The sequence below is a fragment of the Oscarella lobularis genome, chromosome 17, assembly GCF_947507565.1.
Source record: "Oscarella lobularis chromosome 17, ooOscLobu1.1, whole genome shotgun sequence".
Classification (NCBI taxonomy): domain Eukaryota; kingdom Metazoa; phylum Porifera; class Homoscleromorpha; order Homosclerophorida; family Oscarellidae; genus Oscarella; species Oscarella lobularis.
Genome location: NC_089191.1, coordinates 83,482 through 109,035, shown reverse-complemented (window position 1 = coordinate 109,035; position 25,554 = coordinate 83,482). Strand labels below are relative to the sequence as shown.

General features: G+C 46.5%; 10 protein-coding genes and 2 pseudogenes across 11 annotated transcripts; 7 read left to right on the top strand and 5 right to left on the bottom strand.

The window, feature by feature from the left end:
- Positions 1-18: 18 nt before the first annotated feature.
- LOC136197447 (serine/threonine-protein kinase SIK3 homolog) lies at positions 19-3,559 on the bottom strand. The gene is made up of 10 exons (XM_065987210.1): positions 2,948-3,559; positions 2,574-2,872; positions 2,251-2,309; positions 2,066-2,195; positions 1,844-1,989; positions 1,623-1,777; positions 1,293-1,563; positions 987-1,239; positions 232-940; positions 19-173 (listed from the first exon to the last, which is right to left on the bottom strand). The coding sequence occupies exons 1-10, from the start codon at positions 3,128-3,130 to the stop codon at positions 90-92; spliced, it is 2,289 nt and encodes a 762-aa protein (XP_065843282.1). The 5' UTR covers positions 3,131-3,559; the 3' UTR covers positions 19-89.
- Positions 3,560-3,630: 71 nt separating this feature from the next.
- Positions 3,631-6,723, bottom strand: LOC136197451 (transcription factor Sox-14-like). Its single transcript, XM_065987215.1, has 2 exons — positions 5,891-6,723; positions 3,631-5,502 (listed from the first exon to the last, which is right to left on the bottom strand). The coding sequence occupies exon 2, from the start codon at positions 5,052-5,054 to the stop codon at positions 3,906-3,908; it is 1,149 nt and encodes a 382-aa protein (XP_065843287.1). The 5' UTR covers positions 5,055-5,502; positions 5,891-6,723; the 3' UTR covers positions 3,631-3,905.
- On the top strand, positions 5,207-7,791 carry LOC136197449 (arylsulfatase J-like). The gene is made up of 2 exons (XM_065987213.1): positions 5,207-6,269; positions 6,419-7,791. The coding sequence occupies exons 1-2, from the start codon at positions 6,107-6,109 to the stop codon at positions 7,708-7,710; spliced, it is 1,455 nt and encodes a 484-aa protein (XP_065843285.1). The 5' UTR covers positions 5,207-6,106; the 3' UTR covers positions 7,711-7,791.
- Positions 7,792-8,420: 629 nt separating this feature from the next.
- LOC136197452 (uncharacterized) lies at positions 8,421-10,815 on the bottom strand. Its single transcript, XM_065987216.1, has 4 exons — positions 8,940-10,815; positions 8,799-8,879; positions 8,645-8,750; positions 8,421-8,590 (listed from the first exon to the last, which is right to left on the bottom strand). The coding sequence occupies exons 1-4, from the start codon at positions 9,181-9,183 to the stop codon at positions 8,470-8,472; spliced, it is 552 nt and encodes a 183-aa protein (XP_065843288.1). The 5' UTR covers positions 9,184-10,815; the 3' UTR covers positions 8,421-8,469.
- Positions 8,913-10,816, top strand: LOC136197450 (arylsulfatase J-like). Its single transcript, XM_065987214.1, has 2 exons — positions 8,913-9,391; positions 9,437-10,816. Exons 1-2 carry the CDS (start codon positions 9,226-9,228, stop codon positions 10,723-10,725), a joined length of 1,455 nt encoding a protein of 484 aa, XP_065843286.1. The 5' UTR covers positions 8,913-9,225; the 3' UTR covers positions 10,726-10,816.
- Positions 10,817-10,869: 53 nt separating this feature from the next.
- LOC136197444 (arylsulfatase J-like) lies at positions 10,870-12,658 on the top strand. The gene is made up of 2 exons (XM_065987206.1): positions 10,870-11,117; positions 11,283-12,658. The coding sequence occupies exons 1-2, from the start codon at positions 10,895-10,897 to the stop codon at positions 12,572-12,574; spliced, it is 1,515 nt and encodes a 504-aa protein (XP_065843278.1). The 5' UTR covers positions 10,870-10,894; the 3' UTR covers positions 12,575-12,658.
- Positions 12,659-12,804: 146 nt separating this feature from the next.
- LOC136197150 (arylsulfatase I pseudogene) lies at positions 12,805-14,516 on the top strand (annotated as a pseudogene).
- Positions 14,517-14,694: 178 nt separating this feature from the next.
- On the top strand, positions 14,695-16,421 carry LOC136197365 (arylsulfatase J-like; annotated as a pseudogene).
- Positions 16,422-16,494: 73 nt separating this feature from the next.
- On the top strand, positions 16,495-18,248 carry LOC136197364 (arylsulfatase I-like). Its single transcript, XM_065987110.1, has 2 exons — positions 16,495-16,733; positions 16,864-18,248. The coding sequence occupies exons 1-2, from the start codon at positions 16,496-16,498 to the stop codon at positions 18,153-18,155; spliced, it is 1,530 nt and encodes a 509-aa protein (XP_065843182.1). The 5' UTR covers position 16,495; the 3' UTR covers positions 18,156-18,248.
- Positions 18,249-18,321: 73 nt separating this feature from the next.
- On the top strand, positions 18,322-22,327 carry LOC136197362 (transient receptor potential cation channel subfamily A member 1 homolog). The gene is made up of 20 exons (XM_065987107.1): positions 18,322-19,028; positions 19,087-19,205; positions 19,254-19,355; positions 19,405-19,583; positions 19,636-19,726; positions 19,782-19,822; positions 19,873-19,964; positions 20,016-20,061; positions 20,106-20,195; positions 20,248-20,325; positions 20,370-20,438; positions 20,492-20,562; positions 20,616-20,720; positions 20,772-20,842; positions 20,895-20,978; positions 21,033-21,145; positions 21,202-21,317; positions 21,372-21,411; positions 21,458-21,613; positions 21,673-22,327. Exons 1-20 carry the CDS (start codon positions 18,370-18,372, stop codon positions 21,823-21,825), a joined length of 2,475 nt encoding a protein of 824 aa, XP_065843179.1. The 5' UTR covers positions 18,322-18,369; the 3' UTR covers positions 21,826-22,327.
- A 110-nt stretch (positions 22,328-22,437) lies between these two features.
- On the bottom strand, positions 22,438-23,435 carry LOC136197370 (uncharacterized). Its single transcript, XM_065987115.1, has 6 exons — positions 23,284-23,435; positions 23,163-23,235; positions 23,044-23,112; positions 22,908-22,977; positions 22,785-22,849; positions 22,438-22,733 (listed from the first exon to the last, which is right to left on the bottom strand). The coding sequence occupies exons 1-6, from the start codon at positions 23,305-23,307 to the stop codon at positions 22,651-22,653; spliced, it is 384 nt and encodes a 127-aa protein (XP_065843187.1). The 5' UTR covers positions 23,308-23,435; the 3' UTR covers positions 22,438-22,650.
- Positions 23,436-23,497: 62 nt separating this feature from the next.
- On the bottom strand, positions 23,498-25,545 carry LOC136197367 (troponin C, skeletal muscle-like). 2 transcript variants are annotated; one of them, XM_065987112.1, is made up of 5 exons: positions 25,457-25,545; positions 25,349-25,411; positions 25,195-25,299; positions 25,051-25,143; positions 23,498-25,003 (listed from the first exon to the last, which is right to left on the bottom strand). In XM_065987112.1, exon 5 carries the CDS (start codon positions 24,741-24,743, stop codon positions 23,646-23,648), a length of 1,098 nt encoding a protein of 365 aa, XP_065843184.1. In that variant the 5' UTR covers positions 24,744-25,003; positions 25,051-25,143; positions 25,195-25,299; positions 25,349-25,411; positions 25,457-25,545; the 3' UTR covers positions 23,498-23,645. The 2 variants fall into 2 exon arrangements, with proteins under 2 accessions (XP_065843184.1, XP_065843185.1); XM_065987113.1 differs by having other exon boundaries at positions 24,750-25,003; positions 25,457-25,542.
- Positions 25,546-25,554: the final 9 nt, after the last annotated feature.

Below are 25,554 nucleotides of genomic sequence, written 5' to 3'. Positions count from 1 at the left end.
GTGAGGCAATGAGCTGTGTCGTGCTACAAGGCTATATATTAATATTAGTCATTAGCAGCCAAATTACCAATTAAAAGCGTTGCATGCGCTCACGACTTTGTAGGACTTTTTCCACTTTTGAAACGAAGTGCTCGACCCAGTATACCGCCAAGTGTTCGAGACTTTGACTTGGTCTAACGAGACAATTAGATTCTCTCAATCTATCTATCTATCTACTCCTATATACTGTACCTGACTCGTAAGAGGTCTTTGTGACTGTCCAATAGTGGGAAGCTGTCGACTGTAGTCCGACTCATCAAAATACAAAGTCTCTTTTCTTCTCGAATTCATAGCAACAGTCTGCGGCCTTGCCGCCGGCGTTGCCAAACTCCTCAATCGATAGCCCAAAGAAACGGTGGCGACGGCGGCACCTCCGGACCCCGCACTACTATGACTTTCATCATCAAACTGAGCTCGCAAAACGGCAGCCTGCGTTCTATACAAGCTCTGAGGACGCGCCGTCGGAGAACGCGGAAAAGCGGTGCCGGAAGCGACGGCGGCACCGCCGCCACTGCCACCAGTGCTATTGCTACTTCCGCTCGTCGTATGAGATTCGTCAATAGTGGAAGTTCGATGCAAAACGACTCCCGGTGCCGGCATCGACATGAGAGACGCAATATCGGCGGGCGCTTTACCGCCGCCAAGAAAACCGCCGCCCATGCGTACGTCACCACCGCTTAAATTTTTCTTCATTGAAGTAGGCGGCGGCGGGGAGCACGCTGTCGACATTTCGCCGCCACTAGACGTCGCCTGTCCCGACGCCAGAGCCCAACTATATCGTTTCGACGGCGGCTCGCCTGTAGAAAAAGTCAGCTTCTTTCGAAACGATTTCTGCTTCTTTGCGCTGTAGCCAAATATATTTGGGTCCGGTGTTTCATGAGTAGGCGACAAAGAATATCTCCTATACTCAGTATCGAAGTCTGTGAGAAGAGACTCAGTTTTTTTACCTTGCTCGTTCTTCGACTGCTTTAGCCATAGGATTCGAAACGTGTCGTCGTAGACTTAGATATTTTGCTTCTTCACCTGTGGTCAGTCTTGAAGAAGGACCATATTTTATTGAGTCGTTCGTCGTCGTCGTCGTCGTGGCCGTCGATAGGAGAGTAGGTGGCAAACTCGTTCTTCTCGGACGAATGAACTTTGAATCGGTCGAACGGTCTACAAGACCGGGATGCTTATGCGACAAAAAACGCCGCTTCGACTCTAAATAAAGTCTATGAGACTACGTAAATCAATTCTACGATGTCTACGCGTGCCTTCCGCTTTTTCGGTTGTCATCGAATCATCAATATCCATTGGTCCTTGGCTCGTTACAGGCGACGTAAACGGCGTATCAGTGGGAGACTGTAGCAAGTGCTGCTGCTGCTGTTGCATTCGCTCGGTAACTTGAGGTAAGTAATTACGACCGTCGGGTTGATCAATGAGAAGATTATAGACGGCAGCAATCCAATCGCACTTATTTGAACCGACAGATTCTTCGATCTCGGCGCGAGTCACGTCGACGTAAGTCGTCATAAGATGAATAACCTAACGGGTGATTCCAACTATAGTAGTATCAATATAGTCGAGTCTCTCGATCGTCTTACTTTTCTTCTCGCTTCTTGATCTGGTGGTAGGGGTCGATAGGGATGAAGAGCGTAGAGGCCGTGTTTCGTTACCCACGGATGATCCATGATTTCAAGCAACGAAGGACGATTTTGTGGGTCGGGTTGAAGGAGAAGACGAATCATGTCGGCACAGGCTATAGCCGGCGAAAAACAAAAACGTCAGTTCTACTACATCAATAAACGTCTTTTCTTTTCTTTACCCGGTATCAAGTGAGACATTTCTGCTTCGTGGCTATCACCAATTCCAGCAGAAATCTGCTGTAATAACTTCTGCCGTCGTTTTGGACCCTGCCTCGGAGCTCTAAAGGGTAATTTGCCGCAAAGCATGGCATACATGTTGACACCCCTGCAGAGAGAGATAAGAAGACGGTCGTACTATACGTGGGAGCGTCCGCGCGCGGCCAAGTCTGAGCGACACTTACAGAGACCAGACGTCGACTTCGGGTCCGTAATTGCGACCGGGAATAAAGAGCTCGGGGGCGGCGTATTCAGGCGAGCCGCAGTGCGTTGCAAGAAGCTGACCGGGCTCGTGGCTATTGCTCAAGCCAAAGTCTGCATGATGAGTAGAAGTAAAAGTGGGAATGATACAAATATTGCTCTCTCGTACCGACTATCTTTATGTTGCGCTTTTTCCTGTCCAGGAGAATGTTTTCCATTTTTAGATCTCTGTATGGGTGCAACAAACAGCTTAATGGCGGGTCACGTGAAATTAGGGAGCACCGGACAAACATGCATAAAAGGAAGATGATAGAAGCCCAAAACGGACAAACTCCTAAAAGCTCTCCTATACCCGCAGTCTTAGAGAAGAAAAAAACGGACTCTTGGACTATAGACATGAGTATTACACGAGCCCCTCCCTCCTTTCCTCCTTCCCTCCCCCTTTCGTGCAGGAAATGAGAGCAAAAAGCTGCGTTGTTTTTAATTTCTTACCTATGTACGACTCCTTCGGCGTGAAGATGATGCAATGCGGAGATGAGTTGTCTTACGAAAGGCCGAGCCTGTGCTTCGCTCAAACGTCGCTCGGCGTAGTCATTTCGTACGTGAGAAAGCAACTCGCCACCTTCTGCAACCTCCGTCACGAGACAATAGAGATTATTCGCCTTCATCGTCTCGTAGAGCCGTATGACATTGGGATGACGAACGCGTTTCATGATTTGAGCCTCGCGTAGAAGATTGCGTCGAACGTAGTCCTCTTTGATTTTGTCCGTTTCGATTATCTTTATTGCTACCTACGAAACGGCGGCGGCGGCGCGGGCGCATAAGGCACACGTACGCGCGCCGGGTCGATTTTTTTCTTATCGTACCTTTGCGTGTGTCAATGAATGTGAGGCCAACTCAACGCGAGCAAAATTGCCCTTGCCTAGTGTCGTTCCCGAGAGGAGATAGCGACCAATGCTGCGAACGCTTTTGCTTGATATTGATTGGCGACGAGCGCCGTTTGGCTGCTGTTGAAGAGACGAACCCGATTGGCTGCTCTGGAGAGTCATTTTTACAACTGTCCGGCAAAGGGGAGGGGCCTGTTGTGGTGCCGCAGAGGGAGACGCCGCCGCGAGGTACACAGCGGGAGCACGTGCTCCTTTGACCAATCAGCGTCTTTGTGATCAGGTGGGACGCGAGGGGGGCGGAAGTCGGACCTCCAGCTGCATATCTAGCGGCATAGGCAGATTGATGTTTGAGGTAGAGGATAAATACGTAGCGATGGTCAATTTAGACTTATCTTGGAGGGGGCTACCTCTTGTCTAATCGTAGACAATGTAGCGTAGTCGTAATGATCGCCATAGGTAAATAAATAAAAGATGCTAATGCTTGCAATGATTTCGTTTGCTTGTACTAATGGGAGTCTCAGGTGGGAGACGCCCACGTTTCCCATTTCTCTCCGGGCAGAGAATGGCCTCCTAATTGACAGAGAGGATGGCATCCGTCAAAAGGCGGATCAACGAAGCCAAAGAGCAGACGTTGCGGTGCGAGAGACGTCGATGACGACGTGTTTTAGGCAAAAAAACCGTGTTTTATAACGAGAGAGAAGTTGGAGACGAAGACATTTCCACAAAGAAAGAAAAATTCATAGAAAAAAAATCGTAAACGGCGTTTGGGGGAATTCTGTACAGAGAAGCAATCACCAAATCTCTCTTCCTCTCTATCGTCCCTTACTCGCTAACTTGATCGCCGAGCGGGGCGCTCTAATGACAGACGGACACACGAATTAGCATCAGGAGGGGAACTAAGTCAACAAACACCAAGAAGGCGAAAAGGTGTGCGAGCTCAAAAGTTCCACAGAGACGACTCGCGTATCAACTCATCTACTTCGGGCGTCGTGTAAAGATTCTCGCGATATTGCTCCATACCGTAGCGCGTCGACGCGCTAGCGTTGTTATTTACCGGAAGGAAAGCGGAGTAAGACGAAAAAGCGAAAGGGTCCGAAGAAAAGCGTGCCGTAGCCGGCGGCGGCGGCGGCGGCGACGACGACGACGAATAATGATTATAGTATGGCGGCGGTGGCGGCAAATAGGGCGGTGGTGGCGGCGGCGGAGAAAAAACAGGTGACGGCGCCGCTACGTCGTCGCTCGCGAGACTTTCGACGCTACTCGAAATGGAATGAGAGCGCGGTCGTAATCGTCGTCTTTGTCGTCGTCGTGACGTCGATGGTGGCGGTGGCGGCGGCGGCGGAGGCGTCGCTGGAGAAATCGATACGGTAGCTGTCGAAGTAACGGAACGCTTCGCTTTAGACGATTTTTTCTTCGTTTGAACGGTCGGCGTTCGCTTGGCGGCGCTCGAAGGACGTTTGAGAATGCCTTGGGCTTTTGTTCGACGCTTACGAGGTTTATATTTGTAGTCGGGATGATCGCGCTGGTGACGTTCGCGCAATTCGTCGGCCATATCGTGATAGGGTTTCTTTTCGCTGTCGCTCATCGCTTTCCAGAAGCGACCGAGTTGTTTGCTGATTTCGGCGTTGTGCATGTCTGGACAGCGCGCGGCGATTTCGCGCCGCTGTATCTGACTCCAGACCATGAACGCGTTCATGGGACGCTTGATGTGTGTGGAAGAGGGATTGGATACATTTTCATCGTCGTCGTCGTCGCCGTCGTCGACCTCCCGCTTTTTTATTATCGTTTTGTGTGATCGTCGTCGTTTTTTCGCCGCCGTAGCGTTCGTCTCCGTCGTCGAAGACACATCTACGTAATCTTCGTCTTCTTCTTCTTCTTCTTCTTCTGCCTCCTCCTCCTCCTCCTCCTCCTCCTCCTCGTCGTCGTATCGCGAATCGGAAGTAGCCGGCTCGTTGTCCGACCACGATAACATCGTAGCGTCTGAATCGTAGATTGTTTCGACGCCGCCTCTAGGCGGCGTTCGCACCTCTTCTTCTTTGATGGCGCTAGCGCTCGCCGACGTCGCCGCCGCCGTTGTGTAGACCATTGCGTCCGTGCGACTGAACTACTGTACACAATCTTTCCCCTTTGGTCTTCTCCTCCTACTACGATGACGTTTTGGGTCCGGCGTGTGCGCCGTAGCCAATCAGAGTGCCCCTAGGGACTCGCGTGGGACCGCGCCCCACTCGAAGACGATAATCGGGTCGCGGTGGCGTCTGGGTGTTGGTTGGCTACCGCTTTTTTGCGCGACGAGATCGATCGATCGATCGATCGATCGATCGATAGATGGGGATGCAACGCGTCGCGATCTGAGAGCTCGAGAAGATTGGACGAAAAGGGTGAAATAGTTTATAGGGAGTGTAGGACGTAGGCGGGGCTGAATCAGAATGGAGCGGTTGGAATTGCTCTCCCGAGTCGCTTTGACCGCCGCCGCGCAGTCAGACGGGCAACGTATGCGCGTCGCTTTCCGAAAAGAAGACGACAGACAGTCTAAACTAAACAAGAAACACGTAATTGGATTTGCGCTAAACTAACACGCGTCCATGGGAAACGCGGCGCGGCTAAGGCTCGACTCGATAGTGCTTAGAAAGAAAGAGATATCTCTCTACAAGCACGCGAACTCGTCGTTCTCTTCGTGCATGTTTAGAGAAGCTGCGGTTTAGGGTGCGTTCCAAACCGCAAACCTTAGATTACAACGTCATCTCTCTTGACGTCATTTGTTCCGGGGTCACGCCCCCACGATATAAGTAAAGAATAAGGTGGCTGCTATTTTGGAACGTTCGACTTCGCAGAAGGTGGATGTTCATAGAGCTTATCATTTCTAGTTAGTCTACTCGCTTTTCGAGGACATTCTTACAATCGAGCTCTGTCTATTGTTCGTACCCGGAAGTTGGGTTGCCTCCTTCTGCTCAGTCACTGTTAAAAAAGGACGGGCAAGTGCGTCCAGCCATATTGACGAGGTGCGTCACGTCGTGACGCTTCAGTTCGTCCTTTTCTTGATCCGAAAAGCGATCTCCAATGTAGAGACTGCTCGTTCACAACACCACAACCGGGATTCCCTAGACTAGATCACGTGAACTGCACTTAATTTTTCTCAACATGTTGAGTAGCCTTCTGCTTTTCAGTTTTTTTGCTCTAGGACAATTGGCAACGAAGCCCCCTCACATTCTTTTCATTGTTGCAGACGATCTCGGATGGTTTGATGTCGGTTGGCATGGTGCGGAGATCAAAACTCCGGTCCTTGATAAACTTGCACGAGAAGGTTAGAAAGCGTCATTCGTGTTGGTCGGTACAATAGCCGCTCATGCGTACGGCGAGCTAGTTCCGGCTCTCGGTACGTTACCCCCGAGCAGGCGGGCCTGGCTTTGCGCGTCACGTACTATAGTTTCCATGTTCCTTTCTCTCCTTCAGGTGTCACACTAACCCAAAGCTACGTTCAGAGTGTCTGCACACCAACTCGTGGTGCTATTATGTCTGGACGATACCCCTATCATATTGGCTTACAACGAGGAGGCATTCGACCGACTCGGCCATACGGTCTGCCTCTCAAAATTACGACGATCGCTCAGCGTCTCCAAACGGCTGGTTACTCTACTCATGCCATAGGTAAATGGCACCTCGGTTTTTGCAAATGGGACTACACGCCATGTGAGAGAGGATTCGATACATTTTTTGGTTTCTACGGGGGAGGTCAAGACCATTACACTCACAGAAAAGACTACCGTTCCGAAGTCTTTAACAGAACAAGAATATCTGGACTCGATTTTCGTCGAAATCGACGCTTGGTTACAAATATAAACGGTACCTACTCAATGGAAGCGTTCGCTGCTGAAGCAATCCGCCTAATCAGTGAGCACGACAAACACACTCCAATGTATATGTATCTTTCATTGCAAGTCGTCCACGGACCCTTGCAAGCTCCCCAACGCTTTGTGGATATGTACAAGGAGATTAAGAATAAAAATAGGCAGATGAAGGCTGCCATGGTGACGGCGATGGACGAAGCGATTGGAAATATTACAGCTGCATTGAAAAAGATTGGAATGTGGAATGATGCATTGATTGTATTTACAACGGATAACGGCGGGCCTGTGAACAGTGGTTCAAGTAATTGGCCACTTCGAGGCAGCAAGGCAACTCTTTGGGAAGGAGGTCATCGAGGAGCGGCATTTGTACACGGGAAAATGTTGCATAAAACCGGATACGTTTACAGTGGAATGATACACACGGTCGATTGGTATCCAACGTTGTTGAGTCTCGCTGGAGTCAACGTTGACGACACGGATCTGGACGGGATGAACGTATGGGACGCAATATCAAATAACAAGTCATCACCAAGGCAATCCTTTGTCTATAACCTTCTGCTTATAGATGAAACTCTTTCTGGCGGAATAAGGTTTAACAACTGGAAATTGCTAGTCAATCCTCGCAGCAGACGTTCAGAATGGTATAATCCAGCAAATGCAAGTTTCCCTGAACTGTTTAGAAAACCTTTGAGTGATACGCTCTTGTTTGATTTGGATGCTGATCCAACTGAGCATCATAATTTGGCTTCAACTAAAACCGATGTATTGGCAATGATGATGTCAAGATTGAATGAAGCAATTGAAAACTACGTGCCTGATTTGATAAAACAGAATCCAGAAACGGCGAAGAGCAATCCAGCCAATTTCGGCGATGCGTGGAGTCCAGGATGGTGCTAAGGCACAGACTAGCATTGTTGCTGCTACATGTAGTGTTTGCAAGAGCAGAAAATAAAATTGTTTCATTGGGGGCTCCCTTAATCCTGGCCTAGACTAGATCACGTGGGCCCGTTCACGCATCTCTCAGTTGACTCTACTATGTAGTCTTTTGTGCTTTTGGTCAGTTCTGCTGCGGCTGTTTTTCAAGCACAGTCGGCAGAACAGTCAGGGGGTCAGGGTCAAAAACAGAGCCCCCCCTCAACCGACCCATCCGTACGGTCTGCCTCTTAGCATTACAACAATCGCTCAGCGTCTCAATGCAACTGGTTACTCTACTCATGCCATAGGTAAATGGCATCTCGGTTTCTGCAAATGCCATGTGAGAGAGGACATTCTCACAATCAAGCTCTGTCTATTGTTTGTACCCGGAAGTTGGGTTGCCTCCTTCTGCTAATTTTTGATGGACGACGAAGCGTCACGGTTCTACAGGTTGCCACTAAATCATACAAAATGGAAAATATAGCCTTTGGCGGTTGCTGAAGTACTACTGAGTCAGATCTTTGATCGCTTGTGAATCGTGATACAGTGAAGCGAAGCAGCCGTGGCAAATAGCGAAAAATAATTTGTCCAATAAGGACAAGGCGCAGAAAAAGAAATGGAAGAGAAGAAGAAACAATGTGCGCCACTCAAACAATGAGAAGGATGATGACGGACTTGGATATCCCGCTAGCCCATGTGACAATGTAATAGGCTAATCATTTATATGAAGAAATAAAAAATCTAACTAATGGTGCAAGTTGTAGTCATGCCGGAGTATTTTCCTTCAAGTCGAATATTGTAATTGTAGTACGTCGAAGCATCTAGTTTCAACGAATAAACACCAGTAATCTCTTTCTCCATTCTGATGCAGAAAAGAATAGAAGATGTATGATCATTGTTGCAATTTCCTACTCACTCGCATAATGCAAAGAAGAAACGAAAATTTGGCATAATGATGGGTCTTTTTGATTTGACGTGCCTAAAGGCTTTTTTCAGCGTCCAGCCTTTAGTTCGCATAAGGTCTTTATGAACGGTAACAGATTAAAAATTTGGATGAATTTTTGGCGCACAATTTATGCAGATCGTTGCCGATCGACTTCGCCCCGCTTCACAATGAACGAAAACGCGTCCACCTTTAGCGTGCGCATTCTCTTACCACCGAAAAGGAACAACGTTTCTTTTTCCTGTTCTACTTTCTGTTTCTATATTACCGATAAATTCGAAGGTAGACTCAAAATGCGCCGATATATCCTCTTCGGTCGTGTCGTCGATTTTAACGACGAAATAGGTGAAATCGGTGGGGAAAAAAGACGGGCAAGTGCGTCCAGCCATATTGACGATGTGCGTCACGTCGTGACGCTTCAGCTCGTCCTTTTCTTGAGCCGAAAAGCGATCTCCAATGTAGAGATTGCTCGTAATCTCGTTCACAACGCCGCTGTAACGACCGGGATGCATTCCCTAGATTAGATCACGTGAACTGCACGTGATTTTCTCAACATGTTGAGTAGCCTTCTGCTTTTCTGCAGTTTTGCTGTTCTAGGACAGTCAGCAACAAAGCCCCCTCACATTCTTTTTATTGCTTCAGACGATCTCGGATGGTTTGATGTCGGTTGGCATGGTGCGGAAATCAAAACTCCGGTTCTTGATAAACTTGCAGGAGAAGGTCATTTTTTCTGACCCAGAATTGCACAACTTTCATTCTTTTTAGGCGTTACTCTGAATCAAACTTATGTGCAGTATGTCTGCTCACCGACTCGAAGTGCCATCATGTCTGGACGATATCCTTATCACACTGGCCTACAGCGAGGAGTCATTCGACCGCCACAGCCGTACGGTTTGCCTCTCAATATTACGACAATTGCTCAGCGTCTCAACACGGCTGGTTACTCTACTCACGCCATAGGTAAATGGCATCTCGGCTTTTGCAACTGGAGTTATACGCCGACTGAGAGAGGCTTTGACTCGTTCTTTGGTTACTATGAAGGAGCTGAAGACTATTACACTCACCGAAGAGGCTACACAATTTCGAAAACGAATCTAGATGGACTTGATTTTCGTCGAAATCGAGACGTGGTTACTAATATGAACGGTTCCTACTCAACGGAAGCGTTTGCTGCTGAAGCAGTCAGCGTAATCAATCAGCACAATAAGAGCACACCAATGTATATGTATCTCCCGTTTCAAGCTGTCCACGCACCCTTGCAAGCTCCTCAACGCTTTGTGGATATGTACAAGGAGATTAAGAATAAAAGTAGGCAGATGAAGGCTGCCATGGTGACGGCAATGGATTTAGCGATTGGAAATATTACAGCTGCATTAGAAAAGGCAGAAATGTGGAACGACACATTGATTGTGTTTACAACGGATAACGGTGGTCCCGTGCAGTCTGGAGCGAGTAATTGGCCACTTCGAGGTAGCAAAGCAACTCTTTGGGAAGGAGGTCATCGAGGAGCGGCATTTGTACACGGGAAAATGTTGAATAAAACCGGATACGTTTACAATGGAATGATACACACGGTCGATTGGTATCCAACGTTGTTGAGTCTCGCTGGAGTCAACGTTGACGACACGGATCTGGACGGGATGAACGTATGGGACGCAATATCAAATAACAAGTCATCACCAAGGCAATCGTTTGTCTATAACCTTCTGCTTACAGATGGAACTCTTTCTGGTGGAATAAGGTTTAACAATTGGAAATTGCTAGTCAATCCTGGTGAAGGTCATTCGGGATGGTATCCTCCAGCAAATGCAAGTTTTTCTGAACCGATTACGGTTACCAAACCGTCCAATGAAACGTTCCTTTTTGATTTGGATGCTGATCCAACGGAGCATTATAATTTGGCTTCAACTAAAACCGATGTATTGGCAATGATGATGTCGCGATTATCTGAGGCAATGAAAAGTTACGTGCCCGATTTATCGGATCAGAATCCACCAACGGAGAAGAGCAATCCAGCTAACTTTGGTGATGCGTGGAGTCCAGGATGGTGCTAAGTATTGCTACTGCTGCTACATGTAGTCCGTTTGCTGTGTAGTTGTCTTGTTTTGCAGCTGGTGTAAAAAATAAAATGGCTTCTCTTCCTCATTGCGATGTGGCGTTATAGTACGTAACGAGCCTAGATCACGTGGACACGTTCACTCATCTCACAAGTCTAGACTGGCTATGATGTTTGATCATTGTACTCTTCTGTTTCTGTTTAGTTCTGCTGCGACTGTGCAAGCAGAACAGTCAGCATCAGGGGGATCAGGGGGATCAGGATCTGGGCCAGGGGCAGAAACCCCCATTCACATTCTCTTCATTCTCGTAGACGATCTTGGATGGTTTGATGTCGGTTGGCATGGAGCTGAAATCAAAACTCCAGTCCTCGATAAACTTGCACGAGAAGGTTAGAAAGCGTCGTCATTGGTCAATGCGACCCTATAGCTAACTTATGGCTGGCCGTTGCCTACGTAAGGCCAGTTCCGGCTCTCGGCATTAATTAATTAATTACCCCAACCGAGCAGGATCTGGCGGCGTCAGAGTAGAAATTATTTCTTTCTCTCCCGTTTAGGAGTCATACTAAGCCAAAGCTACGTTTTGAGTTCTTGCACACCAACCAGAGGTGCAATCATGTCTGGACGATATCCTTATCACATTGGCCTACAAAGAGGAGCCCTTCGACCGACCTATCCGTACAGTCTGCCTCTTAGCATCACGACAATCGCTCAGCGTCTCAATGCAACTGGCTACGCTACTCACGCCATAGGTAAATGGCATCTCGGTTTTTGCAAATGGGGCTACGTACCAACTGAAAGAGGATTCGAGACGTTTTTTGGTTTCTATTGTGGAGGTCAAGACCATTACACTCACCGAAAAAAATACCGTTCCGAAGTCTTCAACGGAACAAGAGTATCTGGACTTGATTTTCGTCGAAATCGACGCTTGGTTACAAATATGAATGGTACTTACTCAACGGAAGCTTTCGCTGCAGAAGCAGTTAGCGTAATCAATAAGCACAACAAGAGCACTCCAATGTATATGTATCTTTCATTTCAAGCCGTTCACGGACCCTTGCAAGCTCCTCAACGCTTCGTCGATATGTACAAAAATGTCAGTGATACAAACAGAAAAAGAAAGGCTGCCATGGTGACGGCGATGGACGAAGCAATTGGAAACGTTATAGATTCATTGAAAAAGGCTGGAATGTGGAACGACACATTTATTGTCTTTACAACGGATAATGGCGGTCCTGTGCAGACGGGATCAAGTAATTGGCCACTTCGAGGCAGCAAAGGAGGTCTTTGGGAAGGAGGTAACAGAGGTGTAGCATTTGTACACGGAAAAATGTTAAATAAAACTGGATACGTTTACAATGGAATGATACACACGGTTGATTGGTATCCAACATTGTTGAGTCTCGCTGGAGTCAACGTCGACGACACGGATCTGGACGGGATGAACGTATGGGACGCAATATCAAATAACAAGTCCTCACCAAGGCAATCGTTCGTCTATAACCTTTTGCTTACAGATGGAACTCTTTCTGGTGCAATAAGGTTCAACAATTGGAAATTGCTAGTCAATCCTCGCAGCAAACGTTCAGAATGGTATAATCCAGCAAATGCAAGTTTTCGTGAACCGGTTACAAAACCTTTGAGGGGTACGTTCTTGTTTGATTTGGATGCTGATCCAACTGAGCATCACAATTTGGCTTCAACTAAAACCGATATATTGGCAATGATGATGTCAAGATTGAATGAAGCAATGAAAAGCTACGTGCCTGATTTGATAAAAGAGAATCCCGAAACGGCGAAGAGCAATCCAGCCAATTTCGGCGATGCGTGGAGTCCAGGATGGTGCTAAGTACTGCTTCTGTGTTTGCTGTGTGTGTAGTTGTTGTCTTGTTTCGCAGCTGGTGTAAAAAATAAAAATGGTTTCTCTTCCTCATTGCCATGTGCGTTACGTAACGAGCCTAGATCACGTGGACACGTTCACTCATCTCACAAGTCTAGACTGGCCACGATGTTTGATCTATGCATTCGTCTGCTTTTGCTCAGTTCTGCTGCGGCTGTTTTGCAAGCACGGTTGACAGAACAGTCAAGGGAGGGTCAGGGGTCAGGAACAGAGCCCCCCATTCACATTCTTTTCATTGTTGCAGACGATCTTGGAATGGTTTGATGTCGGTTGGCATGGAGCTGAAATCAGAACTCCGGTCCTCAATAAACTTGCACGAGAAGGTTAGAAAGCGTTGTCATTGGTCAATGCGACCCTATAGCTAACTTATGGCTGGCCGTTGCCTACGTAAGGCCAGTTCCGGCTCTCGGCATTAATTACCCCGAGCAGGATCTGGCGGCGTCACATGCATGAACAGACGGCCATCATGTAGAAAATATTTCTTTCTCTCCCGTTTAGGAGTCATACTAAACCAAAGCTACGTTTCGAGTTCTTGCACGCCAACCAGAGGTGCAATCATGTCTGGACGATATCCTTATCACATTGGCCTACAAAGAGGAGCCATTCGACCGACCCAACCGTACGGTTTGCCTCTCAGTGTCACGACAATTGCTCAGCGTCTCAAAACGGCTGATTACTCTACTCATGCCATAGGTAAATGGCATCTTGGTTTTTGCAACTGGAGCTACGTACCAACTTATAGAGGCTTTGACACATTTTTTGGTTTCTACGAAGGATCTCAAGACTATTACACCCATCAAAAATGCTACCGTTCAAAAGTCTTCAACAATAAAATAGAGTGTGGACTCAATTTTCGCCGAAATGAAGAGTTGGTCACGAATATGAACGGTATCTACTCAACAGAAGCGTTTGCTGATGAAGCAATCCGCGTGATCAATAAGCACGACAAGAGCACTCCAATGTATATGTATCTTTCATTTCAAGCCGTTCACGGACCCTTGCAAGCTCCTCGGCGCTTTATCAATATGTACCGATATGTTGGAGATACAAAAAGAAGAATAAAAGCTGCCATGGTGACGGCGATGGACGAAGCAATTGGAAATGTTATAGATTCATTGAAAAAGGCTGGAATGTGGAACGACACATTCATTGTGTTTACAACGGATAATGGCGGTCCTGTGCAGACGGGTTCAAGTAATTGGCCACTTCGAGGCAGCAAAGGAGGTCTTTGGGAAGGGGGTCATCGAGGAGTGGCATTTGTACATGGGAAAATGTTGAATAAAACCGGGTACGTTTACAATGGAATGATACACACGGTGGATTGGTATCCAACGTTGTTGAGTCTTGCTGGAGTCAACGTTGACGACACGGATCTGGACGGGATGAACGTATGGAACGCAATATCAAATAACAAGTCATCACCAAGGCAGTCGTTTGTTTATAACCTCGTGTATAAAGGAGAAACTGTTTCAGGTGCAATAAGATTCAAGAACTGGAAGTTGTTAATTCGTCCCACTAGTGACAAATATGCAGCGTTGTATCCTTGGAGGCCAACGGAAGCTAGCGTGTCTACAAAACGACGTAAAAAACTTAAACAAACGTTTCTGTTTGATTTAGATGCTGATCCAAACGAGTATTACAATTTGGCTCTGACTAGACCCGATGTATTGAACATGATGATGTTGCAATGGTCTAAGGCAATGGAAAGCTACGTGCCTGATTTGATGAATGAAAATCCAGAAACGGGGAGGAGCCATCCAGAATATTTCAATAATGTGTGGAGTCCCGGATGGTGCTAGCAACAGACTATATAGCGACTATTGATGCTACTGTACACGTTGTTGATTGTGCTCACTGTGATGGTAATGATCGTCGTCTGTTCAAAAGTTGGTTCCTCTAAGTCTTGCACCTGCCACGTGTTATTTATTACGTAGAGTTTAGCCCAAGGGCGTGGCGCAGATAAGCAGGAAGCACATCTGACGTTCATGTGACTAGATCACGTGGACACATTTCTTTATTCTAAACGTGCACAACAACCGGGATTCCCTAGACTAGATCACGTGGATCACGTGAACTGCACTTAATTTTTCTCAACATGTTGAGTAGCCTTCTGCTTTTCAGTTTTTTTGCTCTAGGACAATTGGCAACGAAGCCCCCTCACATTCTTTTCATTGTTGCAGACGATCTCGGATGGTTTGATGTCGGTTGGCATGGTGCGGAGATCAAAACTCCGGTCCTTGATAAACTTGCACGAGAAGGTTAGAAAGCGTCATTCGTGTTGGTCGGTACAATAGCCGCTCATGCGTACGGCGAGCTAGTTCCGGCTCTCGGTACGTTACCCCCGAGCAGGCGGGCCTGGCTTTGCGCGTCACGTACTATAGTTTCCATGTTCCTTTCTCTCCTTCAGGTGTCACACTAACCCAAAGCTACGTTCAGAGTGTCTGCACACCAACTCGTGGTGCTATTATGTCTGGACGATACCCCTATCACATTGGTTTACAACGAGGAGGCCTTCGACCGACTCGGCCATACGGTCTGCCTCTCAATATTACGACGATCGCTCAGCGTCTCCAAACGGCTGGTTACTCTACTCATGCCATAGGTAAATGGCACCTCGGTTTTTGCAAATGGGACTACACGCCATGTGAGAGAGGATTCGATACATTTTTTGGTTTCTATGGAGGAGGTCAAGACCATTACACTCACAGAAAAGACTACCGTTCCGAAGTCTTTAACAGAACAAGAATATCTGGACTTGATTTTCGTTGAAATCGACGCTTGGTTACAAATATAAACGGTACCTACTCAACGGAAGCGTTCGCTGCTGAAGCAATCCGCCTAATCAGTGAGCACGACAAACACACTTCAATGTATATGTATCTTTCATTGCAAGTCGTCCACGGACCCTTGCAAGCTCCCCAACGCTTTGTGGATATGTACAAGGAGATTAAGAATAAAAATAGGCACATGAAGGCTGCCATGGTGACGGCGATGGACGAAGCGATTGGAAATATTACAGCTGCATTGAAAAAGATTGGAATGTGGAATGATGCATTGATTGTATTTACAACGGATAACGGCGGTCCTGTGAACAGTGGTTCAAGTAATTGGCCACTTCGAGGTAGCAAGGCAACTCTTTGGGAAGGAGGTCATCGAGGAGCGGCATTTGTACACGGGAAAATGTTGCATAAAACCGGATACGTTTACAATGGAATGATACACACGGTCGATTGGTATCCAACGTTGTTGAGTCTCGCTGGAGTCAACGTTGACGACACGGATCTGGACGGGATGAACGTATGGGACGCAATATCAAATAACAAGTCATCACCAAGGCAATCGTTTGTCTATAACCTTCTGCTTACAGATGGAACTCTTTCTGGTAGAATAAGGTTCAACAATTGGAAATTGCTAGTCAATCCTGGTGAAGGTCGTTCGGGATGGTATCCTCCAGCGAATGCAAGTTTTTCTGAACCGATTACTGTTACCAAACCGTCCAATGAAACGTTCTTATTTGATTTGGATGCTGATCCAACGGAGCATTATAATTTGGCTTCAACTAAAACCGATGTATTGGCAATGATGATGTCGCGATTATCTGAGGCAATGAAAAGTTACGTGCCCGATTTATCGGATCAGAATCCACCAACGGAGAAGAGCAATCCAGCTAACTTTGGTGATGCGTGGAGTCCAGGATGGTGCTAAGTATTGCTACTGCTGCTACATGTAGTCCGTTTGCTGTGTAGTTGTCTTGTTTTGCAGCTGGTGTAAAAAATAAAATGGCTTCTCTTCCTCATTGCGGTGTGGCGTTACGTTAACGAGCCTAGATCACGTGGACACGTTCACTCATCTCACAAGTCTAGACTGGCTATGATGTTTGATCATTGTACTCTTCTGTTTCTGTTTAGTTCTGCTGCGACTGTGCAAGCAGAACAGTCAGCATCAGGGGGATCAGGGGGATCAGGATTAGGGGGATCAGGATCTGGGTCAGGGGCAGAAACCCCCATTCACATTCTCTTCATTCTCGTAGACGATCTTGGATGGTTTGATGTCGGTTGGAATGGGGCTGAAATCAAAACTCCCGTTCTCGATCAACTTGCACGAGAAGGTTAGGTTAGGAAGAGTCGCGCAGGCGGGCGCGCGGCATTGCGCGTACATATATACGTCACGTACTAGGCCCACGTAGTCTACTATAGTTTCCATGTAAACACTAGTTCTTCCTTTCTCTCCGCCTTCAGGTGTCACACTAACCCAAAGCTACGTTCCGAGTGTCTGCACACCAACTCGTGGTGCTATTATGTCTGGCCGATACCCCTATCATATTGGCTTACAACGAGGAGGCATTCGACCGACTCGGCCATTTGGTCTGCCTCTCAATATTACGACGATCGCTCAGCGTCTCCAAACGGCTGGTTACTCTACTCATGCCATAGGTAAATGGCACCTCGGTTTTTGCAAATGGGACTACACACCATGTGAGAGAGGATTTGACACATTTTTTGGTTTCTATGGAGGAGGTCAAGACCATTACACTCACCGAAAAAAATACCATTCCAAAGTCTTCCACGGAGCAAGAGTATCTGGACTTGATTTTCGTCGAAATCGACGCTTGGTTACAAATATAAACGGTACCTACTCAATGGAAGCGTTCGCTGCTGAAGCAATCCGCTTAATCAGTGAGCACGACAAACACACTCCAATGTATATGTATCTTTCACTTCAAGCCGTCCACGGACCCTTGCAAGCTCCTAAACGCTTTGTGGATATGTACAAGGAGATTAAGAATAAAAATAGGCACATGAAGGCTGCCATGGTGACGGCAATGGACGAAGCAATTGGAAATATTACAGCTGCATTAGAAAAGGCAGAAATGTGGAACGACACATTGATTGTATTTACAACGGATAACGGTGGGCCTGTGAACAGTGGTTCAAGTAATTGGCCACTTCGAGGCAGCAAGGCAACTCTTTGGGAAGGAGGTCATCGAGGAGCGGCATTTGTACACGGGAAAATGTTGAATAAAACCGGATACGTTTACAATGGAATGATACACACGGTCGATTGGTATCCAACGTTGTTGAGTCTCGCTGGAGTCAACGTTGACGACACGGATCTGGACGGGATGAACGTATGGGACGCAATATCAAATAACAAGTCATCACCAAGGCAATCCTTTGTCTATAACCTTCTGCTTACAGATGAAACTCTTTCTGGCGGAATAAGGTTTAACAACTGGAAATTGCTAGTCAATCCTCGCAGCAGACGTTCAGAATGGTATAATCCAGCAAATGCAAGTTTCCCTGAACTGTTTAGAAAACCTTTGAGTGATACGCTCTTGTTTGATTTGGATGCTGATCCAACTGAGCATCATAATTTGGCTTCAACTAAAACCGATGTATTGGCAATGATGATGTCAAGATTGAATGAAGCAATGGAAAGCTACGTGCCTGATTTGATAAAACAGAATCCAGAAACGGCGAAGAGCAATCCAGCCAATTTCGGCGACGCATGGAGTCCAGGATGGTGCTAAAAATTGCATTTCTAACTAGTCAATGGTTTTCGTTGGGGTTTTTTCGTTGTGTTCTTGCAGTCAGCACAGTAAAAAACTATATAATCGTTGTCTGTTCCAAAATCAACCTCTTTCGCGCCACGCCCCTTGACGTTTCACCTTGTAGCCAGGGGAGGAGTCAGCGTTCGTATAGCAACGGCACTAAGGTAAACATTTCTTCATTCTTTTCTCCACAATGTCGCGCGTTCATCCCGAAGTAAAGAAGAGCCGTGATATAGCGAATGGCGTGCTTTTGACGCCGCTACGCCATCGTTCTCGCTCCGGTTCGAGCGATGGTGGCAAGGCGTTGGCAAATGGAAGCCCATGGAATCGTCAAGAGTCGCTCAGCTCGCCTCCAAAGCGAACACATCGCGTATCGAAATACGAAAGCCATTTGGAAATGTTTACGGGTCAAAGCGCTCGACGTCAGCCCGTTGTCACGACGTCGAAGAAGGCCGTTCAACTCCAGAGGAAATGCGAGAGTAAAAGAGCGACGGTGAAGCGTGCGACGCCGCCGCAACCGACGACAGTGAGACCAGCGACGGCGCCAGACATTCCCGGAATCGTCCCTGATGTTGCGGATGAGATGGACGGCTGGGCGTTCGATCGCGCTGCCGCTTTGGCGTCTATGGACGCAATAGCCGTAACAGGAAGTCACTTCCACTTACAGGATCGACGAGTTTTGGCCTATTTCGCTAAGTTGAGCGTTGGCAGGCGCAGCGACGACGTTATTCGAGTAAATTTCGCCTATCTGCACGAATTGTTGCGAAGCGGAGCGGCCGTCAACGCCGTCGACGATTTAGGACAGACGCCTATGCACGAAGTGGCACGAGAATGGGGAACAGACGTAGCTCAGTACGACGACGATTTCTATTGGCCTATTCCTCCTCCTGAGATTATATTATTGTCTTAGATTTTTGCTTGATCATGGAGCTGATTTGAATGCTCAGGATTTGTATGGAAGAGCACCGATTCATGTAGCTGCTGCGTGCGATTCAGCTGAAATGGTTCAGTGGCTCATTGAAAATGGAGGTAGAGATTACGGAAGATGCTTTATTATTTCATTTATTATTATTATAGCTGACTTGAGCTTGTGCACGTATGGAGAATTGCAAACGCCTCTTCATTTTGCCTCACGTTCAGATGCAATTGACTCACTCAGAGTCTTGATTGAAGCAAAATGTAAGAAAAATATTTTAAGATGTGAACTCGGTGTTATAATCGACTCAAGGCGAACTTGAACAACGTGACTATAAGGGAAGAACTCCCCTTCAAGTGGCAGCAGAACTAGATCGATCTGAAAGCGTCGCCCTTTTACTCATGATTAAACCTAAACCTGCCAGCTCAGGTGTCAAGGATCATTCTGGTCACACAGCTCTGTGTAGTATGGTGCAAACAATGCCACCTGTGGTAAGAAAAATAGTCTGGTCTCTAATAATAAAAGCGGATTGCCTTGTTTTAGACTCGAGCAGCTTTGGATCAGCTTCACCGAACTTCTAGAGTGAAACGAAAGCAGCTTTACTATCTTAATCTATTGGAAAAGCCGCCTCCTGGTATTGTTTCTTCTGTTATCAATGGGTTTTTTTATTATTATCGTGCGTTTGACAGAAATGACTGGATCTGGATACTGCTCTTCTGTTCTTACTCCAGTATAGTGCCCTAAGGAGCTGTGTCTTATAATTGATTTACACGTTTTTAGCTGGGTATGATCGTTCGTTTCAGGCATCTTGAATTGGTTACTCATCCTGTTATCAAGAGACTGATCTCTGTGAAATGGAAGCAGTTTGGAAGGTGAGGCCTCGTATAGAATTACGTTTGTACAGTTGTTGAAATTTGATTTAGAACTGGAGCTATTCTTCAGCTGATTATTTTTGCCGTGTTTTTGATTGTGCGTTCTGACAATAATAAAGGACAGACTGACGGCTTTCTTAGGCTCTAACTGTTTTTACTGTCGAAGTCAGCTATGAAAAGAAGCACGAATATTTGCCTTTGAGCGATCACTGGTGGAGATTATTTGCTGCGGTAAACGTGAAATTGGAAAGGGTTTATTTAAAAAGCAGCTTCTGTTACACAGCTCGTTGTTGTTGGACTGTTTTTGTTTCAAGTATGTGATGAACTCGTGGAAATCAGACGATCCAGTCACCAGCATAAGGTGCAGTAGTTTTCTTGATGGCATTAGTCATTACTCTACTGTAGTCATGGGTCAAATGGAGATGGAGGGAATATGAACGTGACTTGCACTATTGCCACCCAAAATTTCCAGAGGTTAGTGTGCGTAGAAATTCACCAAAATGGCTCACGGAGTATAATAAACACAGGAACGAGAGTACTACAAGCAGGAGCAGAACAACTTGAAGAAGGGGGGACCTGCTTACTTTTCTGACGGATGGTAATCAACGTACGTGTATATCATCACTAGATTTTGAAGAAGTTTTCCTGCAGGAATTTAATTGACTGGCTGAGCTATTTTCTTTTGCTTGGAGCTATCATAGCGCACATTATTGATATTGCTGATCACACTGAAACGGCTGCATCAGTGCATGCAAGGTAGACTCGTTTGCCAAGCAATATTGCCAGTAAAGAGTTCAATATATATAGGCTTCTATGCGTTGCTTTGATCATTGCCTGGATACGTCTGTTGAAGGTCGTCAGACCCTTTCACATTTTAGGTATTCTTTCTTATGCTGCAGTGTTGTATAGACCTTTTTATGTGCTGCACAGGACCTTTTGTTGTAATTTTGCAACACATGATTGGAGACGTGCTAAGATTCTTTTTCATCTTTCTCGTCATTTTTATCCCATACGGTAATGGACTAGAAAAGAGCTAGGCCTTATCTAAATTAATTGGCTGTGATTTAGCTTCAAGTTTCTGGGTTTTCTTTGGCAATCGCTCGGTACCGGGATTCCACAACGTTTCAGCTGCTCTATTCAGCTTGTACACAATCAGTTTGGGCTACGACTTTTCTCACGACGTAATTTAGAATAGATAAAAGCAAGAAATTAATGATTTCGCTCTGCCACTGCGCAGGAAATGAAAGAAGCGGACTCTGTTATGGCTGACCTGCTGACAGCAACGTATTTGGCACTGGCAACTGTTATCGGCCTCAATCTTTTCATTGCCCTCATGTCAGACACTTTTCAGAGGTGAAACTATGGTTATCCAGTGTTTTCCGCCTTTCACCGGGATTAACGTTGCAGGGTCTATGATAATGCTAAAGCAAACGCCTATTTGCTGAAGGCAACGCTTTCTTATTTATCTAAGCTGGTCGTGATTCGTTTCTTAGGCTAATACGATTCTCAATCTGGAAGATAAGCTGACGAATGCCAAGCTAAATGCCTATCGACGTGAGATATATCTCAATTGTGCTCCACTGGAAGAGTTTTATGACGACGACGAGAACGAGGCAGAGGACTTGAAGAAAATTACCATTCAAACATATGTAAGTAGACTTGTATGTCATATCAAGAAGAAAACGAATTTAAAATTGTGTACATGTAGGAAGAAGTGAGTGACATCAAAAGTTTGATGGAAGAGATGACAGACGAGACACAACGAGAGATGCAAGAACGAGCTTTGGATCTCCGACTAGGGGCCATAGAAAAAAACATAGAAGAAGTCAAAGCAACTCTGAGACGCTTAGCTAATATCTGAAGAAAACAACTGACCTACATTCTAAATATCCTAGATTACCTCAGAATCCATTGACCTAAAATATTAATCAAAACCTAGATTACCTCCAAATCCATTGACCTAGATAATTATCCTATATTCTAATCAACCTAGATTACCTCACAAAATCCATTGTCAACGGGCTCTAAACGGGGGGTGGCGGCTGCCAGATAAGCATGTCAGTTCAGTCTAACTCTAAACTAGGAAACACCCTACCTACTGACAGCCACCCTATACCCTATCTAGGAGGCGGTAGGACCCCTATCGTACATGTTTATATTCTAACGTAGTTATGCAGTATAGATGCATTCTAGATGGTCCATTACATTACGCTTTTTGTTTTGTACCCTTAGGCTCTCTGCCGCATACATATCAAAATATTAATGTTTGTTTTCATATTTTAGTGAGAGATTATTACATTACGATTTTTTGAGAAGCTTTCATTATTAAAATTTGATGATATTTATCTACTTAGGACGTTTACATGTATATTGGGTCAAAAATAAATAAATGTATGACGTACATGCGAGTGTGATATAGAGAGGAGCAAGCTTCATGCTGTGATGCCACTGCGCCACACTCCAAACCCTCCCTCCCACCCCCTAGGTCGCGATCAATGTACATGTTCCGTCTGGCCCAGAGAGGGAACAGTGGCAAAACGTGCAATTCACTTGATGTATAGCGGCAAAGAGCTCTCCGCCCTTATGGGTATGCCTACTCCACATGGGGGCCCGTACTACGGTACAAATCTCAATCTTCTGCCTCGTCTGTAGTGCCAGGCCATGTTTGCTATGGCCGATCCTCCTTTCATCCACTTCCCATCTTCCATCCTTGCACGTCGACGTCGCAAGAAGCCGGGTTTTTTCTAATTGCTAACACGTGACATAAACCTAACGAATCAAATTAATATTAAGAATACATAAATCAATACTGATTAGTACCTAATACGATGGTCGCGTGACGCGACTTCAAACGTGGGCGTGACGTCACGACAGCTGTTCTCCATCTATGAAAGATTAGACGCTTTATGTTACAACGATCGCATGCATTCGCGCATGGCTTACGTTTCGTTGCGTCGTTCACTCGACGATCCAGCCTTGCGCGGCTTCGAAGAGGGGGAGCGCCGTCGCTTTTCTACGAAAAAAGCGGATATCGGTCGGATATGATGCGAGCGAATGGAAGCCGCGCGCGGATGCTTACCGGCGAGCGGAGGCGCCGCGCGTCTGCGCTCCCTTGAGTGCACGCCATCGCGCGCCATTGCGCAGCGATCTGAATGAAAAAACGCTCAATCGCGCCGAAAAATGGACTCGTAGACGTACCTGCGTGCCGATCGCGTGTCGCTGGAGTCGTTTCCGCCGGGCGCAATCCTTCGCGAAGGATCGCAAGGGTTTCCTGCGGAAGTAGGCGTCATGAATGAAATTGGGATTCGTTCGCGCTTACCGGGAGGCTCCGTAAACCCCGCATTTGATCGTCGAAGGCCCGCCGCGAGGCGGAATGCCTTTTTCTCGGCCGCCCGGCGAAAAACGACGAACGAACGCGACCGCGAAGCAGACGCGCGTCCGCTTCAGAGAAACGTCAGGCCGAGACTGACTGAAAGCCGGCGAACCGCCCCTCCAATTTACCCGGATTTTGACACCTCGCGTTGGCGGGAACCAACCAAAAGTCTTCTTTATTTATAGCAGCGTGAGTAACCATCACGAGGTTGCATTGCGTAATCTTTTTTGGATTAAATATATCACGTGGTAAAGTAAACTAAACGTACGATCACGTGATTATTTAAAACATCAGTGTTTTATGTATTTTTACACTGCTGACTGTGATGTAGCTACCGTTGCTAGTCTGAGCGAAGAATTCGGCTTTCTGTAATACCGCTGCCGTGCTGGCTTGGGAGGAGGCTGAACTGATAGCAAAGACTGTGCTTTACCGGCTCCAACTACTTCCGGAGGCCGCCGCAACGGTTTCATAAATTCAACTCCCGTTTCAGACCACGTATGTATAAATTCTTCCCCAGCCAATTTCAAAAGACTTGAGTCATCAACGACGTCATTTTCAGCTTGAAATAACCGCATCGATGCCGCTCGAAGAGCCTCGCGAAATTCCGCTGATTGAACTGACTGAGTTCGAGAGATTGGCTTACGTGTGGGCACAGCGCGACGCAAAGGCGGCGGCTCCTCTGATCTAAATGGAGGAGGATTGTCGTGAATGGAGTGAGAGCGCTTCAAAAGCGAGACAGTTGGTCTGTCATGCTCTTCAAAGCTCCCAGGCAATTCTGGCATTGAAATAGAGCGTCGTTTCAATACATTGTCGCTCAATAATTGATTATTATAAGAAGGGAGATCCACGTGCTGCTCTATTTTATCAGCTGGTGAAGCCAAAGATGACAGAGACTTATTATTGTTCTCTTCGATTCGACTGTGATGACGAAATGACCATCTTTGCTGCATACAGAGTCCCAGCACAAGGAGAATCAATCCAAAGCAGAAGAGACTCAAGCCAGAAATAAACCCGTTTAGCAACATCCTCTCATTTCCACTATACTCCGGTTCTTCTGCCATACTAAATAGCGTCAAACTGACGCCACAGCCGAGAACGGAGAGAGATAGTGCAACGAGATTGAGCGGATAAAATCGAGAAACGACGCTCTGTCGCGTCGCCGGTTCCGCCCATAATTGATAAAAGGACGGTAATAGCCAAGTTCCGACGCCCGATCCGAAGGCTAGTCCAAGTAGAATCGAAGCAACGATGAGAAAATAGGTACCAGAGCGCGAATCGTTGAATATGAGACCGAATAATAGGAAACTGATGCCTAGAACGCCGGAAACGATGACGCTGATGCCAAGCGGAATGCGACACGTTCTCCTGCGCTCGCACGGATAATCGACATCGTTTCTCGCTAGCATAGTGGATTGCACGCGTGATCACGTGATAACAACGCCCCATGGAATGATCAAGAAAAAAGTGGGTGTCATTTTTTCAAGGAACCGATGTCAAAGAGCCATCCTATGTATTCATTTAGTGAAATCTTACCGTCTTCGCTTTTGTCTAGGGTTTTGAGTGCGTCGTCAAGGGAACCAAGTTGGTGGCCGGCACCAGTGAGGCTTTTGAAAACGGGCTCGAATTCTTTGCGGTCCAGTTCGCCGGACATGTCCTTGTCGTAATACTAAAGTGAGATTTTGAATTTGAGTTGATTGGATTTTGTTCGTGGACCTTGAAAAATGAAATTGCGCTTTCTAATTTTTTTTCTTCTTCTTCGGTTAGCTGAAGTGTAGCAAAGCGCGACGGGCCTTGCCTCCACCAGGCCTATTTTTTTAATAATTGAGATGATTTTATTAGAGTGGATACAGTTTCTACTTGAAATTCGTCGTAGGTGATTTTTCCACTTGAATCTTTGTCTAAAGTGCGCATGGCTGCAACTAACTCTACATCGTTCATGCTGTGGCCCAAATGGTACACGATCTACAGATTGACGGTGTAAAAAAGGCGAGAAAACGTCGCCATTTTGTACGTTTCGAAGTTCTTTGAGATCGACATGGCCAGAACGGTCCGAGTCGTACTTTTCGAAAATAATCTGAAGCAACCAATAAGTAGAGCTTCTCCTAAACGCTTTGTGTACCTTGGAAAGTGGCGGAGCAGCTCTTCCGAAAGCCATGCTAGAGTAGCATGAGTTAGCACATGAGTTAGCGCGCGCGCTTGCCCTCTCCCTCCCCTGTA